The sequence below is a fragment of the Chiloscyllium plagiosum genome, unplaced genomic scaffold (assembly GCF_037043375.1).
Source record: "Chiloscyllium plagiosum isolate Xiang-an unplaced genomic scaffold, Cpla_swu_hap1 HiC_scaffold_9, whole genome shotgun sequence".
Taxonomy (NCBI): domain Eukaryota; kingdom Metazoa; phylum Chordata; class Chondrichthyes; order Orectolobiformes; family Hemiscylliidae; genus Chiloscyllium; species Chiloscyllium plagiosum.
The window spans coordinates 49,219,952-49,239,231 of NW_028270147.1; the positions used below are offsets into that span (position 1 = coordinate 49,219,952).

General features: G+C 41.3%; 1 protein-coding gene across 2 annotated transcripts in view; it reads left to right on the forward strand.

Annotated features, from left to right (window-relative positions):
- Positions 1-3,473: 3,473 nt before the first annotated feature.
- The window catches only part of spata6 (spermatogenesis associated 6), a 94,274-nt gene continuing 78,467 nt past the window's right edge, over positions 3,474-19,280 (forward strand). For both annotated transcript variants that reach the window (XM_043699238.2, XM_087990612.1), the window contains exons 1-4: positions 3,474-3,648; positions 7,293-7,430; positions 14,176-14,224; positions 14,337-14,378. In XM_043699238.2, the coding sequence (XP_043555173.2) occupies positions 3,601-3,648; positions 7,293-7,430; positions 14,176-14,224; positions 14,337-14,378 (277 nt within the window). In that variant the 5' untranslated portion in view covers positions 3,474-3,600. The remainder of the gene's footprint in view (positions 3,649-7,292; positions 7,431-14,175; positions 14,225-14,336; positions 14,379-19,280) is intronic.

Consider the following 19,280-nt stretch of genomic DNA (forward strand, 5'->3'; position numbering starts at 1 on the left):
ACTGGAAAGGATTCTGAGAGTGAGGATTTATGACTATTTGGAAAAACATTGTTTGATTAAAGGAAGTCAGCATGGTTTTGTGCCTCACAAGCCTTACTGAGTTCTTTGAGGATGTGACAAGTTGATGAAGGTCAAGTAGTGGATGCGGTGTTTTTGGTTTTCAGTAAGGCATTTGATAAGGTTCCCCATGGTAGGCTCGTAGAACATAGGGCATAAGCCCTTCTTTTTTTTTGTGGATGAACTGTTCAACCTCCTCGTGGGAGCACGAGGCGGCGCCGATACAGTCATCGATGTAGCGGAGGAAAAGGTGGGGGGTGGGGCCAGTGTAGTTGCGGAAGATGGATTGTTCCACATATCCTACGAAGAGGCAGGCATAGCTGGGGCCCATGCGGGTGCCCATGGCTACTCCTTTCGTTTGGAGGAAGTAGGAGGATTGGAAAGAGAAGTTGTTCAGGGTGAGGACCAGTTCAGTCAGTCGAAGGAGGGTGTCAGTGGAAGGGTACTGGTCGGTACGGCGGGAAAGAAAGAAGCGGAGGGCTTTGAGTCCTTCGTGATGGGGGATGGAGGTATACAGGGACTGGATGTCCATGGTGAAAATAAGGCGTTGGGGACCGGGGAAGCGAAAATCATGGAGCAGGTGGAGGGCATGGGTGGTGTCCCGAACGTAGGTGGGGAGTTCTTGGACTAAGGGGGACAGGACGGTGTCAAGGTATGCGGAGATGAGTTCGGTGGGGCAGGAGCAGGCGGAGACAATGGGTCGGCCGGGGCAGTCAGGTTTGTGGATTTTGGGCAGGAGGTAGAAGCGGGAGGTGCGGGGTTGTGGGACTATGAGGTTGGAGGCGGTGGATGGGAGATCCCCCGAGGTGATGAGGTTATGGACGGTCTGGGAGATGATGGTTTGGTGGTGGGGGGTGGGGTCATGGTCAAGGGGGCAGTAGGAGGAGGTATCTGCGAGCTGGCGTTTGGCCTCAGCAGTGTAGAGGTCGGTGCGCCAAACTACTACCGCGCCTCCCTTGTCTGCTGGTTTGATAGTGAGGTTGGGGTTGCAACGGAGTGAGTGGAGGGCTGCGCGTTCCGAGGGTGAGAGGTTGGAGTGGGTGAGAGGGGTGGGGGAGTTCAGGTGGCGGTTAATATCGCGGCGGCAGTTGGCTATGAAGAGGTCGAGGGCAGGTAGGAGGCCAGCACGGGGTGTCCAGGTGGATGGGGTGCGTTGGAGGCGGGAGAAGGGGTCGTCAGAGGGTGGGCGAGAGTCTTGGTTAAAGAAGTAGGCACGGAGGCGAAGGCGGCGGAAGAATTGTTCGATGTCACGCCGCGTGTTGAACTCATTAATCCGGGAGCGTAGGGGAATGAAGGTGAGGCCTTTGCTGAGGACTGATCTTTCATCCTCAGAGAGGGGTAGGTCTGGAGGGATAGTGAAAACACGGCAGGGCTGGGAGCTAGGATCTGGTGTGGGGCTGGAGGTGGGTGTGGGGGCGGGGTTAGGTCTGGGGGCGGGCACGGGGATCGGCGTGGGGGCGGGGTTGGGCGTGGTGATGGCGATAGGCAAAGGGGCGGGGTTAGACGTGGTGACGGAAATAGGCGTGGGGGCGGGGTTAGGCATGCAGTCGGAGATCGGCGAAGGGGCGGGGTTAGGCGTGGTGATGGAACTCGCCGGGGGGGGCGGGGTTAGGCGTGGAGATCGGCGTGGGGGCGGAGACACATGCGGCGTTGTGGGCGTGTAGGTTAGTGACGTCACTGGGGGCGGAAGTGGCTGCGGCGACCCACTGGGGGCGGAAGTGGCTGCGGCGACCCACTGGGGGCGGAAGTGGCTGCGGCGACCACTTATGCCCGAAACGTCGATTCTCCTGAAGAAGTGGAATATTACATTGATACTAAGGAAGTGGATGTGCTGGAAATTCTGGGAAGCATCAAGATAGATAGGTCACCAGGACTGGACCAGATATATTCAAGGTTATTATGGGAAGCAAAGAATGAGATTGCTGCGCCATGACATGGTCAGGATGCAGATCTGAGCCGAGAAGTGGCAGATGGAGTTCAATCTGGATAAATACAAAATGATTCATTTTGGAAGATTGAATTTGAATGCGGGATACAGGGTTAAAGACAGGATTCTGGGCAGTGTGGAGGAAAAGTGGGATTTTGGGGTTCATTTACATAGATCCCTCAAAGTTGCCACCCAAGTTGATAGGGTTGGTAAGAAGGTGTATGGTGTTTTGGCTCTCATTAGGAGAATTGAGTTTAAGAGCCGTGAAGCTTTGCTGAAGCTTTATAAAACCCTGATTAGACCATACCTGGAATACTGTATCCATTTCTGGTCGCCTCGTTATAGTAAGGATGTAGAAGCTTTAGAGAGGGTGCAGAGGAGATTTACCAGGATGCTGCCTGGATTGGAGGACTTGTCTTATGAAGAGAGGTTGAGTGAGTTCGGGCTTTTCACACTGGAGAGAAGGAAGAGAGGTGACTTGACAGAGGTGTTCAAGGTAATGAGAGGCATAGATAGAGTACATAACCAGAGACTTTTCCTGAGGGCAGAAATAGCTGTCTTAAGGGGTCATAATTTTAAGGTTTTAGAGGAAGATATGAGGAGATGCCAGAGGTAGGTTCTTTACGCAGAGTGGTGGATGTGTGGAATGCACTGCCAGTGGTAGTAGAATCAGAGACATGAGAGACATTTAAGCGACTGCTGGACAAGCACATGGACTGTAGTAAATTGAAGGGTGTGTAGGTTTGGTTATCTTAGATTAAGATAAATGCTTGGCACAACATCATGGACCGAAGGGCCTGTACTGTGCTATACTGTTCTATATTATATCAGTTGTGTGACGCTATGAATTAAATATAAATTCTGTGTCTTATGATCCTGCCCCATTAGCTACCTGACAAAGGATCAGCACTCCGAAAGCTTGTACTTCCAAATAGAACTGTTGAACTATAACATGGTGTTGTGTGATTTTTAACTTTTTATATCTTGTAATTATTTCCCACAAGGTTTGATTTAAAAGTTACTCTTTTTTCATGCACAGCTATTGCCTCAAATTTGAGGCTTTATCAATATTCAATCTTCATTTCCGTCACTGGGTTCAAAATGTTAACGTGTTTCTCTCCACAGATGCTACTCGACCTGCTGAGTTTCTCCAGCAATTTCTGTTTGTGTGTTTCAGATCTCCACCCTCCGCGGTTCTTTGATGTATTGCTGACCTTAATGCACGGCTTATTGTTGATTTGTGAGAACGGACAGGTCTGAAACTTGAACTCTTGTTTTTCTCTCCATCGGCGCTGCCAGACCTGCTGCGTATTTCAAGCGACATAGGCACACACAATTTAAAACAAACTTCTGCATCCACCTGCGTCAGGACAATGAAGGGAATCTGGTCTTGACAAAAGCCTGGGGGTCAGCTCCTGGCTTCAAGCTACAATTGTGCATCACTTCCTTTCTGTGGCGTCAGCCTGTGCTCTGCCGCCATGACAACGGCGTAACATCGGCATTCCACCGCGCGCTGTTTCCAAACCGTTTGAAGAGTTGGCTCGTGCCGCACCCGCAACGGACTTTAAACGTGGATACGGCGTGAACCTCTTTCTTTTTGTTTTCGCCTGGCCAAAATGCCGAAAAAGGTTCTGAGACTAACGGTGCACCTGAAAATCCAAGCGGTGGGTTCTTCGATAGTTAGCGGTCGGGTTTTTTGTGACGAGTGGCGGTTGGGCCCGTACCCGCTGGCGGCTTTGATTGACATACGGCTGGCCAATAGGCGACGGCGAAGCGGCCATGCTTGACTGAGATTTGTAGGAATCCGTCCGCTTCCTTCAATGGGGGCGGGGGAAAGCTTACACCAAACAACAACAACAACTTCATCAGAAAACTTCCCCCCCACTTTGTTCTGTATTTGCATTAAGTAGTCTGACTTCACTCTTGCTCTCCCACAATGTATGCTTTCAGTCTTTCAGTTGTAACTTACTTTCTTTCATAGAATCTATCAACATTGTCTGAAGGTGTTTTAACTCTGAGGGCTAATGATTAAAAATTAAGTTAAGAATTATATTTTGACTGGAGGTGGGCTTGGCTGGGTGAGTGATATGGAAAATCAGAGGGCTATGGGCCCAGCTCCCCAAACATTAAAGAGTACTCCTGTAAATATACTTTGGGACTGTGAAATGAGTTCCAAGGAAATGAGTTCTTTCTTAACAACTGAAGTATCTCACCTCTAGAACCATTCCCGTAAACGTTTTTTGCATTTTCTCCAGCACATTCGCAATCTTCTTACAGTGTGGCACACTTCCATGTACAATTCTGCAACTGAGGTATGACCAATGACTTATGACAAGTTCATCGTAACCTCCATGCTCATGTACTTTGTCCATTTATGAAATCCAGCATACTGTACACTTTGTTAACAACTCCCTCTATATGTCCTGCCACCTTTAATGGCTTATGTACATATATTACAAGGTCTCTTTACGTCTGCACACCCTTTAGAATAATGCCCTTTAGTTTGTTCTGTCTTTCCATGTTTGTTGTACCAAAGCGCATCACCTCACACTTCTCTGCCTTGAACTTGTTACTTGTCTGTCTACCCCACTGTGTCAATGTCATTTTGAAGTTCTACAACATCTTCCTCATATTTAATAATTCTCCTGAGATATGTGTTGTCTGCAAACTTTGAAATTGACTTCTGCACACAAAGATCTAGATCAGTTTTGTATATCAGGAAAAGCAAAGATCATAATACTCCCTAGGAAGAGTTGAAAAGAGTGGTGCTGGAAAAGCACAGTAGATCAGACAGCATCTGAGGAGCAGGAGAGTTGGCGGTTCGGGCCCAAAACACCGACTCTCCTGCTCCTCGGATGCTGCCTGACCTGCTGTACTTTTTCAGCGCCATTCTTTTTGAATCTGACTCTCCAGCATTTGTAGTCCTCACTTTCTTCTTACTTGCTAGGAACTCCATTTCAAACCTTCTTGCCAAAAATATACCAATTCCTATTCCTCAGCTAGTTCTGTATCTGCATTGTTACTATGCCTTGTATTCCATGAAGTCTAAATTTTCTCACAAGTAGATTTGTGGCACTGTATCAAATGCCTGTTGGAAGTCCAAGCACACCATACCAACAGTCTTCCCTTCAACAACCCTACTCATCACTTCTTCAAAGCAATTCATGTTGAGTTTCTGAATGAATCTATATGTTTTCATGTGATTGTTAATTTTATCTTTAATGAGTATTTCTAGAGGTTTCTCCACCACTGAAGTTAACTGAATGGTCTGTAGTTGCTGAGTCAATCTTTGCAATCTATTTTACAAAAAGCTTTTCGGACACGATAAAATGAGTTTCATGGTAGCAGTGTAGAGAGACAGAGGGTCATGTGGAGAGAGAAAGTTGACGTAAGTGTAGAGGAATGTTTTTAAATTAAGGAGGCAATATGGCATGATTAGCATTGATTTAATTGTGGTATTACTTGTACTTTGTTGATATGCAATAGTAATCGCTTAAAATAAATATTCACCTTATTTTTGTTTAATTGCACAGGAAGTGTTTTCAAGTTGACAACTAAAAAGCATGTCACAAAGTTTTAGCTGGCTGTACAGAATAGACTTGCTATATTCCAAAGTCGGTTAGAATTTAGTGCCCTCTGAAGGGGATCTTTGATATGCAGCAACAGGGGCAGGCCACTTAGCCAATCAGATTGAAGAATTCTCCGAGATGATAGAATAGAGAATTATATCACATTTAAATTATTGTCTAGAAAGAGAAACATGGGATTGTAAGAGAAAATTAAACCAAACCAATACAATTTGTTTTAAAAAATGAAACAGCTGAGTAAAGTAGTCTGTTCATGGCAGCTCGGGACATGCAACAAATGCTGTCTTTGCCATCAATGTCCACATCTCATGAAAGAATGCAGAAAGTTTCCTTTCGGTGCTTGTATATGTAACCATTTATTTTTGCATAATTTCTCAGTGTCGACTTTGCATGTGTCATTTGAAGCAGTAGGTTTCAGAGTAAATGTAGAAGCTCTTTAGGGTAAATAGGCAAAGTCTTTTCCCTGAGTTTGAGGAGTCCAGAACTAGAGGGCAAAGGTTTAGGGTGAGAGGGGAAAGATATAAAAGAGACCTAAGGGGCAGCTTTTTCACGCAGAGGGTGGTGTGTGTATGGAATGAACTGCCAGAGGATGTGGTGGAGGCTAGTACAATTGCAACATTTAAGAGGCATTTGGATGGATATATGAATAGGAAGTGTTTGGAGGGTTATGGGCCGGGTGCTGGCAGGTGGGACTAGATTGGGTTGGGATATCTGGTCGGCATGGACGGGTTGGACTGAAGGGTCTATTTCCATGCTGCACATCTCTATGAGTCTATGACTCTATAATTGTGAGAAGCTTTCTTTCAGACAAACCTTGTGATAAGAATACAGTCAGTTTTTCTATAACGTGATGGTTGAATTCTTGTGCAATCCCTCATTATAGAAAAATCACACTTTAGAAACAGCACTTAAAGTGTTGGCGCTGTAATCACATTACAGCCAACATGCGTTTCAAAGGTTCGTGATGTAGAAACAGCATCTCCAATTTGTCAATCGCATTAACGACACGTGTGTTATAATAGAACTCCTGTATTAATACGATGATTGCCCCCACCTTCTTCTTAGTAGTATCTGTAGACTCATTGCTACTGTAAACAACAAAAATAATTTATCAAGATTATAAAAAGTTTCTCAGTGGAGATTTTAAGAGCGTTTCGCCTCATCTTGTTTTCTTTTCATATGAGTTGAAACATTGTGTGTTCACACATGTTTGAAAAATATCCTTGGCAGCAGTCCAATGTCAGTTGCTTCAACCAATACTTTTTATTTTGACTGAAAATCTGGTTAAAAATTGTTTTTTTTTGGGAAACATCATTGACCTGAAGGAAATTTTATTTCCTAAGAAATAGGAAACCAGTAAGTGTGAATTTTTAACCATTTTATGTATTGCTATGTTTGCTTATGGAATTTATATTTATCAAACACTATAAATTAACAAACTTCCTAATGATCAAAGAGTACTTTCACATAGGCACATAATGGTAAAAGCTGTCTGACAGAAGGAAAAGCAGTGTGGGATAAAATGGATGTGCTGGACGTTGGTTGACGACACAAAATATCAAAATATATTATGGTAGGTTTGTGACGGAATTTATATATGAGAGGCCAAACATAGCATTATTGTCAAAAATGAGTGGTGTTATTTAATGTGGTAATAGTAAGACATTTTATGTTTCTATGCCAACATTGTAATTCTTCCGATTTGAAATAATTTTTCACAGGTTACATGTCCTGGAGTGTTCCTGCCTGAAAAGAATGATGTTTACGTCAGTGTATGTATGTTAGGAAGATTCCAGAAAACCAAGTTTGTCCCTTCTGTCTTTCCACTGACCTTCAATGAGAAAGTGAAGATTGAAAAGGTATAAACTGTCTTCTTGTTCAAGCAAGTTCTAAAGAGAAAAAAAAATGCTGAACAATTTAAGCCTAAATGTTGGAATTACACAAATTATTAAATGGCATTTGAAAGAGAAAAGACAGGTTCAGAAGTAATCATTTCTAATAATGGATCTCCAATTGAACCTATCTTCTCTTTCCAATGCTAATTGACTTGCTGTGTAATTTCAGCATTCTCTACATTTGTTTGGATACTTTTTACATGGAAAGGATTTAATTCCTCATGGCAGTGCAATCTTAGAGCTTTAAATTTTAATTTTCATACCGATCACTTTTGAAAGTAATTCAACCTTCACAAAGAACATTGGTACGTTTCACAGAGGTCTAAAAAGACACTATGAATGCTACATTCACTTTGGATCAAACTCATTTGATATTCCAAAAATGAAATCAGGTATGGTCTTCAAGTTAAATAGAAATAGAGAGGAAGGATCATTAATCTTGGCCTCGTGTCAAATTAAACTCTGTCCCAAAACTGTTAAAATTTTCTCAAGCTGTTTTTTTCCTTCATGAGTAATTCTAAATTAAATTATCAGCTTTGAAATGTATTTATCAGCTTGTATTTATATATTTAGATATTTCTTCTTTCTTGGTTTCTTTGTTCCCTTGGCTCCTGAATTACCATAAGTACATAAGAAGATTCTCCTTCTTCAATGAGCTGAATGGCCTCCTAATACATCCTGTGGTCTCTCTGCCAAATATGAAGGCTTTGCAGGCAAATCAGATGCAGCAGGCCCCTCTGTGAAAACATTGTTTAGTTTTCACACTGCTGGCTGCAACCTTGCCTCTTGGCCCAGCTGTTCTGTTAAATATGGTGTCTTGTGGAAACTACTTCAAAATACAATCATTATTTGTTTCTCTACATCTTAGATTGTCGCATTTAGCAACAGCCCAGTCACAGCTTCCAATTTGGGTGCCTCTTAACTTTTAAGGGCATAGGTTTAGGGTGAGAGAGGGTCCTAAGGGGCAACTTTTTCATGGAGTGGGTAGTGCGTGTATGGAATGAGCTTCCGGAGGAAATGGTGGAGGTTGGTACGATTACACCATCTAAAGGCATCTAGATGGATATATGAATAGGAAGGGTTTAGAGGGATATGGGCCAAGTGCTGGCAAATGGGACTGGATTACTTTAGGATATCTGGTTGACTGGGACGAGTTGGACTGAATAGTCTATTTCCATGCTGTACATCTCTATTATTCTAAGTTGGGTGCAATTATACATAGTTTACATAGGTAGGTGGTTTGCATTATAAATGTATCAAAGAAGTTATAATGAGAAAAGTGAAATTAGGACACAACATATTAACATGCAAGATTTAAGCATGTAGATTGAATTGCATCTGCATGCCTCAGAGCAATTGTCTTATGCTTTCCAACTCCAAATTGCAGATTTACTAATACTTTAATCATATTGCATCATCTTAAAATATCTCACACAATTAAATACTTTACAGTGTGATGACTAACTGTTAACTGTGCAAATAATAAAGAAGCCTCATGACATTTCTTAGTGTAATTCAAATCAATGAGCAAAATGTTTGGATTTACTTAATTCACCCAGAACAGTCTTTCAACCAATGTGTTAATGAAGCAGTGTTCAAGCTAATACTGAGATAAATTAATGGAGCCATATCTTCCCTGGACTATTAGAAATAGTCATATTTCCCTTAAGCAAGAATATTTCTCAGTAAAAACATGTTTTTATGTCTGAGATGGCATTACTTCTGTAAAAAATGTTGTTCTGCTCAACCATGATGTCAACAGAACCGGTGCTGTTGGAAAATCAATGCTGAAGTACTCAAAGACCCCTGATAATAGTGCCCCATTCAGACAATATATCACTGCTGAACTGAAGATACTCACTGACCCAGAGACCTGAGTGTACACAGCATCAGATCTGGCATCTGCAGAGAGATCGCAAGACATAGGCTGAATGGCTAGTCCTGCTCCTATCAAGTATACTCTACCATTTGTTATGGACCAGGCTGGACCCCTCAAAACATTTCAAGAAGGTAGCCCAGACTCTTACTTTGCTAGTTGTTTTAAGCAGGTGTAAAGTGGATATTCCAGGAGAAATGCTACTGGTCAAGCCATTTAGTTTTAAACAAAACAATTTATTTACAAGATTACTGAATGAAATACCAACAGAAGACAGAATACCGAATAAATTACACGCTCTGAAAACCTAACAGATGATCCCAACTTAATGATGATGTTCCAAATACTTGCAACAATCCCCATAAACACCCCTTGGCACAAAAGGTAAAATCAAACACAGGTTCTTACAGGATAGAAGTCAGAGAGAGAATACCAGCCTGGATCTGCTTCTTTGAGCCCAGCAGCTGTTCTTTTCCACACTACTGCTAAAAACCAAGCCCCAAACCAGAGAAAAGCAGAGCTGGGAGAACTAGCCACACCCTTTTCATTGTACAGTGTTCCTTTATTAAATTTGAAAGCTTTCCACCTGAGGCAGTATATGTTAGCTATTATCAAATTGGCTTGAAAATCCTTTAACCCCAGACTTTTCAGAGTCTGTGTCATTTGAGACCGCTCTGAAAAAAAACTAGGAAAGAAAAACCTTGATAAAGGAGCAGCAGCTTCGTTACACCTTCCCCCCCCCCCCCCCGCCGCCTTAAAGTGAACCATCATAATCCAAAGATGGCTTCGTTTTAAAACTCCTTAAACCTAAATTGTTCGCACTCAAAAACACACATATGCATACCATTGGCTATAACCACACAACCACGTTCTGTTTCAGTCAGTTGTACTCCTGCCACTGAATACCTCCATTTCTCATTTGAGTCTCGACAATGCATCGGCAATCACATTTTCTCGTCCTGCAACATGCGCAATTTTCAAATTGAATGATTGTAACACCAAGTTCCATCTAAATAGTCTGGTAGTCTGGCATTTTTGTCCTTAAATTACTCCACAAACTTCAATGGGTTATGATCAGTGTATATGATTGTCTCAAATACGTTACTGGTAACATAAACATTGAAATGTTGTAATGCCAACACTAAGCTCAAAGTCTCCTTCTCAACCATCAAATATTAATGCTGTTGAATGTTCAACTTTCTGGAGAAGTACCCGATAGGTCTTTCTATCTTCTCATTGTCTTCTTGCAAGAGCACAACATCGAGATCCACATCGCTTGCAACAATAGACACCTTGAATGGCTTTGCGTAATTAGGTGTGGCTAATAGCGGTTAACATAGCTTTCTGGCTGTCAAATGCCTTCTGACAGTCCGCAGTTCACTGAAATTTCTTGCCTTTCTTTAGCAGTTCAGTGAGTGGAGCAGCCACACTGCGAAAATCTGATATAAATATTTGATAAAATCCACTCAATCACAGGAATTGTCGTACTGCTCCTTTTGTTGATGGTATGGGAAGCTCCCCAGTTACCTTTGTTTTTGCATCTCATGGGGCCATTTGTCCATGTCCAATGATATGGCCTAGGAAGGTGATTTGGGCTTTGGCAAATTCACTTTTAGCCAGGTTTATCAGTAAGCCTGCCGTCCGAAGTTGATTGGACAATGTTGTAAATATTCCTTCCATGTGTGACTAAAAATCATCAGGTCATTGATATATATGACACAGTTTGGTAGTCTGGCAGTGACCTTATTAGTTAGTCTCTGAAATATGGCATGACTTTAATCTTATACAGTCCATTTGGCATTACGAATGCCGAAATTACCTTTGTCCTTTGAGACAAAGGTACCTGCCAGTACCCTCTGAGCCAGTCCAATTTAGAAATATAAGTTGCTTGTCCTACCTACTCAACACAGTCTTCCAAACGCAGAATATGCATCAATCTCTGTAACTGCATTGACTTTGCGGTAGTCCACACATAAACCTTGAGTACCATTTGGTTTTGGCACCATTACTATGGGTAACCTCCAGTCACTGTAACTCACTTTGATTGTGTCATTTTGGAGCATGCGTTCAACCTCCTTTTGAACTTGTGTCAAGTTTACAGGGTTATGACTATAAGGATGTTGCTTAATCAATAGCATCTCCTATACCTGCATCATGCATAATTAGGTTAGTACTTCCCAGCTTATTTCCACTAAGCTCCCCATGTGATAGTAATAAGTCTTTCAGGTCATTTTGATTTTCCCCTGGCAGGTAACTCAATAATTTTCCCAATTTTTGACATCTTCCTCATTGTCCAATTTAGTTTGAGGAATGTCCAATTCAGAATCCTCTGAACTTTGTTCTTCCCTCTTTGTTGTAATCAATAACACATTCTCCTCTTGCTTTCCTTTCCTGCCAAAATACCTTTTGAGCATTTTCACATGACACACTCTGAGATTTCTTTCTGTCCTGACTCCCTATCAAGTAGTTCACTTCACTCAATTTCCTTTCGACTTGATGAAAGCTATGAAACAAAGGGCTTTTGCCCGAAGCCTTGATTCTTCTGCTCCTCAGATGCTGCCTGACCTGCTGTGCTTTTCGAGTACCACATTCTTGACTCTAATCTCCAGCACCTGCAGTCCTCACTTTCGCCTAAGACTACATATGGTCCATGCATCCAAGGCTTCACTCCATTTCTGGCTAAGAGCGAGAAATGCTCATCAAGGACAGGGAAACAGTTGGCATCCACAGGAAGGTGCATTTTGAAGATATTCTTAACTGTCTTCAATGCACAGATCTTCGACTACATCCTGCTGCCGTCTCAGCACAACCCCAACCCTGCACAAGTTAGAAAAGGCTACTCGACAGCTAAGCAGCAAGAAAGCCTGAGGAACACGTGGAATCCTTACTGAAATACTAAACTATATTGGAAAAGCTGAAAACAACAAATGCTGGACATCACAGTGGGGGAGACAGCATCCATGGAGAGAGAGCAAGCTAATGTTTTGTTATCTAGACTCAAAATGTTAGCTTGCTTTCTCTCCGTGGATGCTGTCTGACCTGCTGTGATCTTTGATATTTGTTGTTTTCGGTACAGACTCCAGCAGCTGCAATAATTTACACCTATACTGGAAAAGCATTTTTACATGAATACACAACCTCATTTCCCTTATCTGGAAGGAGGAGAGCATGCAAGGAAATCTTAGATGCTGTAAGCGTGACCTTCCTCAAGAAATATGATAGGGTCAAATTTGTTAACTTCAAAGGAGGTATTTTGCTGCCAGTAGCAAGGTAAATTATCTCAAGAATCTTCATCCATCATCTTTTCCCTGTGGTGAAAGAGCTCCTTCCAGAGTTCCTGAAGGAACACAAAGAACATAGTCTTAATTGCATGGCAACAAAAGGAGAAATGCAGTGACCTGAACCAATTCTTGGACGTGGCCACCTTTGACCTAAAGGCTTTCAAAACTGTCAACTGTGAACTCCTACTCCATTTCAGCTACCTTTAAATATATTTCTCCATCCTCTGTTTGCTTCACAATGATATGTAGCCCATGATTCCAAATAACAGATCCACCACAGACCCATTTTACATTTGTACAATGGTTAAGCAAGGCTGTGTCACTGCATTGGTACTCTCTTGATCCCCCTTGCTACAATGCTCCATCTCAGATTTGGCAAGCTCCCACTGGAGTAAATCTACAGAGCAAATGATAACTGATTAGTTGCTTCTGACAGGCGAATTCCATGGTTGCCTCATCCTCTGTCATTGAAAAGTATGCAGATGATGCTTACATCTGTGCACAGTCAGGCACTGAGCTCTAAACTTTGTCATTGACACCTTCATTGATGCATACAAGAGCATGGACCATTAAATATTTGGAAGACAAAGTCTCTGTATAAGCGCTCACACTGCCACACAGCACTGTTCCATTACCCCACCTCAGCCACCTTATCAGAAGTTACAATGATGTCTTGGACAATGTGGCCCACCTTCTATAACTTTGGAGTCTTTTGTCAACATGAGCACAAGGTTCAATACTCGACAATCTTTCTTGCTGCATGTTCAATCTTGCTCTCATTTCTCTTCTGACTCAAGTCCACTATGTATCCTCTCTACATTTGTCAACATGTTCTGGAATTCCCTTCCCAAACTCAAACTGAATTGCTTTGGCACATTTCTCAAATCCTACAATTTAGCTATGCTTTTTGCTTACAAGTTTTGACTTTATTCAAATTTGTTGTTCATCCTCCCCACTCTACCCATTCTTTTCCAGGTAATTGCTTGAGACACTTTGCTACATTAAAGCTGCTGTGTATTCTTTGGTGACTTTGACTTGCATTTCTGTTTGCTTTTCATTTTAACAACATTTCACAACAGTGCAACGCTTTACAAATTTAATGAATGGGAATCAATAAGAATGTTTGGAAATGAGAAAGATCAATGTTGTAAGTAACAGAGAAACATTTTCTTTGCAACAAACAAACATCACTAATAATCAAGATCAGCAGTAAAATAAAGGGTTGATAAAGTGTTAGGCAAAATTACTCTAATCTAGAATATTTAATAAACATATGTATAGTATGAGTTAAGTTAATCTCAATTTTCTTTTCCCAAATATAGCATTTTGCTCCCCCAAACTAGTAAGTTGTTGATATTGATCATTTTAACAAGTTCCTTTCAGTTCAAAGCTTAATCCATTCGCACATAGTCATTGTTTTTCTCTAAATCATCATCGTTAGAAGTTTGATTAAAAGTAATCTTTGAATTTTATGTTTTCTAGCATTGAGCAATTATTTCCAATAGATGGTTCTTTGTTTTTGATTTTTATTTCCTGTGTTATGTAAATGCAGAACTTTCCAGAAGCCATGAATCCTGGGGATGTCGCAGACATTCTGGAAAGTAAGACCAGTATATCAGTAATTTAGTTTTTGTATTTACACATTTGCATCTCCAACAACTACTGTATTATAATATCAGTATTAATATTATCTTGCAATTCCTTTCTTCACAGTGGATACAACAAAATTTGAATTGATACAGCTGACTCCACCAGGTACCATCAAAATTTGTGAAAATATCATTGAGTTCACCTGTCTGTTACTATTTCCTCAGTCGAAATATGTTTTCTTAAGATTGCTACCACCTGGTAAAGTGCCACTATTATTTAACATACATTGTAATATACTGTTTAATTTGATATCTGAAAGTACATTTCTCCTTCATAAATTCAGCACAAAATAATGAAAGGAATGTGGTGAGTGGAAACACAGGCACATCCCAGGTGTCGTGTTAACAATGTGTTATTTTGTGAATATGCATGGAGTTTCTTCATATTTAGGAGTGAAAAAAAGATAGAAAACACATGAAGAATCCTGAAATAGAAAAAGGAAAATTAAACTACTGTACCTTAATGCCTCAATGAGCTTATCATTTGAGTAGGTGAGTAGTAGACATCAGGAAGACAGCAGATAATTGCCCAGTCTGTGCTAAGATCTCAAATTGCAGTAAGAATGTTATAATTGGCAACAGAATCACAAGATTAAAAGAAAATCAGTGTATTCTCAGTTTTGGTTGTGTAAATGACTGCTTGGCATATATTGCTAAATATAGATTGAAACTCCATTTTAAAAAATATTGTGAACCATACACTATCAAACCAGAGATTAAAGGGGATATTAAATGACAATAGCTATCTGTGCAACCAGATCCCTGAAAGTAGTTAGGGAAGAAAATTCAAGGAATAAAATTGACATGACACAAATCGGGGTGGTGGGGGAAGGTGATCTAATTAACTCTGTGCTTACTCTTAGGTATGAATTCTTGCAAAACGAATGGCACAACCCTCATCATTATGGTTGGTAGTCAACACAGGCAACAGAGATCTTGCCCATTTGCTGGAGAGCTGGATAGAGTCCCGTGTCACCTCCTTTTGTGAAGTCCCACTGAATTAATTTACCATCCGTCATTCAAGTGTCTGGCCTTCCGCAGAATCATGGAACCCAGGGCCAGACATGAGCATTTCTAGCCAATTAGCGGCCAACAGCTACCCGGGAGTGGTGCTGCACTTTGATTAAGCACTGTGCCTTTAAATGGGGGATCCCCCCACCCTAAGAGCTTGTACTGGGGTTTCCCATGTCGCAACTCTTGAGAATGACTTTAAATGGGAAAATGTGTTGGTGAGAAAACATGAGGAAAGGTTTGACACTTAACCTCAAGCATGAAGAGAGTCTCAAAAATTGAAATTGTTTAAAAAGCCACCTGCCTTCTCCATCTCCTTTCCCACTTGATGCTGATGTATAGTGTACAATTTTCAAGGCTGTTTCAAGGAATTTCATCTCCTACACTATGGTTAGGTGGCTAAGCTATGTGTAAATATCTTCAGGTTATTCAAGCACAGCAACATGTGGCATCTTCCAGTATGAATCAGGGGACAGCAATTCTTTCAACAGTTTATATCTTTTGAGCTTTCATGCATAACAATTCCTAGGGCATATAGAAGAGTACAAACGCCCATTAATTCTTGAAACATTTGAATCGATTGCTGATGCAGCTAAAAACCTAGGTGGTAAGGTAAATCCAAAGAAAGAACCATCAATTGGAGTTCCAAAAACTAGAGCTGAGCCGACAAATGGCTGAACCTTCCCACCTTCAGTTAAAGTGTTTTTTCAAGTGAGACTCCTGGAGCTTGGTATGTTATGGCTCAAGGTGACTTTTCTCATGCAATCTTCTGCTTTTCATCTCATTAATTATGCAGCTGGGCTTTGTACTACCCATTTTGTGGAATTTCACAGCAGGAGAGTTGGAGATGCTTACCACTGCTGAGATCTTCTGGCATTCATTCTGTTAGACCATATTTAAAGTCCAGCTGCACACTACTTAAGACAAGAAACTGTCCCTTTCACTGTGTGCTGCAGTGTGTCTATTCCTAGCCTCTAGATCTCCATGACCCAGAAGGGAAGTTGGCTCTCTGGTTTGCTAACAATAACCTGGAGGTTCTAGTGGATTGGATGGGGCAGAATAGAGCAGTGATGTAAGCTTACTGATCGGCCAACCAGCCAACCTGGACCATGAAAACAACCCAGGTCAATGTAGTGATCCAAATAAAACACAATTTGTAGCAGTACAGAGAGAAGTTGAATGATCACCTGTGTTCTGCTAGATAAGTGCCAGCACCTTTGCTCTGCTACTTCACACTCACAGCCCCAAAACTCGCTGTAACTCTGCGAATGCACACATTTCTTACCAAGGTTCGCGGACTTCAACTTGCACTATTTGCATGCAGCACATCCACACATCAGCTCTCATTTCCTTCAGCCTTCCAAACTACAAGATGTGCATGGACCTCCTCCCTTGCTTTCCAGAGGAACCGCGGGTAAATCCCATTTGGCCCAGGGGACTTATCTACTTTCACTCCTTCTAGAATTGATAACACCTCTCCCTTACCAACCTCGATCCTTTCTAGTCTAATATCCCATATCTCATTCTTCTTTTCTACAATATTCTCCTTTTCCTGAGTGAAAATAGATGAGAAATATTCATTTAGCACCTCTCCGATCTCCACAGGGTCCACACGCAACTTCCCACTTTTGTCTTTGACTGGCCCTATTCCTACCCTAGTCGTCAACTGTGCAATTCCATAAAAAGTTGGTTAGGCCACAGCTAGAATATTGTGGTAGCTCTGGAATCTACATTATAGGAGGGATATGATTGCACTGGAGAGGATGTAGAGGAGATTTACCAAAATTTTGCCAGGGCTGGACAGTTTTAGTTATGAGACGAGCATGGATAGACTGTGGTTATCTTCCTTGGATCAGAAGAGACTTGAGGGGGACATGATTGACATGTATAAAATTACAGGAAGCATAGAACATTGCCTGGGTCTCTGGATTATTAATCCAGTGATAATACTGAGCCATTTGAAATGCATCTTCTTGTTGTCAAAGTCGTATTTCCCACTTAATCCCTTGGCCTGACTCATTCGAAAAATTGAGGCTAATTCATAATGCCATTATGACTCTAAAGAAGCAGTTATTAGTTGAAAATAAGAGGGTGATTTCTGTGCCAAGTATGGGACTAAATATTCGTTTTGGTCCTGAATAAAATCATAAGTCTTCTGTATTAGGTTGAATATATATTCACAATCCACAGTTCCCATCCCCTGATCATTTCAGTCTTCCTTTATTTAGTCTGGCCAATGCATTTCTCTCCTCGGGCTCATTTATTTCTTTTATCTGCCATCCAGTTAGTTAAATCTTTCACTGAAACCAGTTTTGTGTAAGGTGTGGTGGAGCTGCTAAAATTGCAAAGATCAACTTGCTGCCTGATAGTGAGTAGTGGATCTGGCAGAAGCCAAACCGAGCATCAGTGAGCAGGATTATTGTTGAGTAAGTGCTTCTTGACAGCATTGTCAACGATATCTCTTTTATTATTTTGCTGATGGTTGAGAGTAGACTGATGGACTGATAATTGGCCAGATTAAATTTGTACTGCTTTATTGTTGAAGTGCAGCTAGTTCTACAGCTGCAGTCTTCAGTACTGTTACTGGAATGTTGTCAGGCTAGTAGCCTTTGCATTATCTGGTGCCTTCAGCTGTTTCTTGATATCACGTGGACTGAATTGGCTGAAAACTGATGTCTGTAATGCTAATGATTGTCTGAATGTTGATATTTATCTATTTGTCTGTTTGCCTCATGATTCTGGATCATCTATTTCTACCACTTAACATGCAGTTTAGTGATTAAGGAACTTATGTGTTTTACTTCTCATCCCTTCACCCTGACACCTACTGTAGCACCTAATTTAGACTAACTTTTTACAATAGCACCTAAGAAATGCAAGGTTCAGGTAGAACATTTTATAGTCATGTACTAGAATTCAATTGTGTTAAAATGGATCCTTAAGTAATTTATCACAGTTAAGTATATCACTTATCTCTGTTAGTAATGTTTAGAGTTTTTGCTTTAAAGCCCACAATTGATGAATGCACAATCTAGACACATGAAATTATTAAAAGAGTGCAAAGCAAGACATAACTTATCAGCGTAAGTTGAATGTTAAAAATGCTTGGGGACAATTGAACAGCCAGGACTACTTCCAGTGTGGTGGCTAATATTTCTGTTATGGTTGTACAGCATCACAATAAAGCAGATTATCTGGTAATTCATTAATTTGCTGTGGGATCTTGCTATCTTAAACTACAACAGCTGGTTGTGTCCCGAAACACCTGTTTACCTTTGAATGTCCCAGTTCCCAATCTAGTTGGAACCCTAACCATATCAATACTGCTTATGTCTTGAAAACAGTCGACATTACAAAAGAGGATGTGCTGGAGATTTAAAAAAAACATAAAGATAGATAAATCTCCAGGACCTGATCAAGTGTATCCCAGGAAGTTGTGGGAAGTTAGGGAAGAAATTGCCAGGCCCCTAGCATCTGTAGGTACGGGTGAGGTGCCGAAGGACTGGAGGTTAGCTAATTTCTAATTAAGAAAGGCTGTAAGGAGAAGCCTGGGTACGGTAGACTGGTGAGTCTGACATCAGTGGTGGGTAAGTTGTTGGAGGGAATTCTGAGAGATAGGATTTACATGCATTTGGAGAGGTAACGACTGATTAGGGATAGTCAGCTTTGTATGGTTTTGTTTGTGGGCTTTGTACATTGTCTACATGAGCTTTAGTAAAGCATTTGATAAGGTTCTGTATAGTAGACTGATTAGTAAAGTTAGATCACATGGGATTCAGGGAGAGCTTGTCAGTTGGATACAGAACTGGCTTGACAGTAGGAGACTGAGGCTGATGGTGGAGGATTGTTTTTCGGACTGGAGACCTGTGACCAGTGGTGTTCCTCAGGGATTGATTCTGAGTCCACTGTTGTTTGTCATTTATACAAATGAGTTGGATGAGAATTTAGAAAGAATGGTTAAAGGTTCAGGTTCATAGTTCTCTGGAAGTTGTGTTAC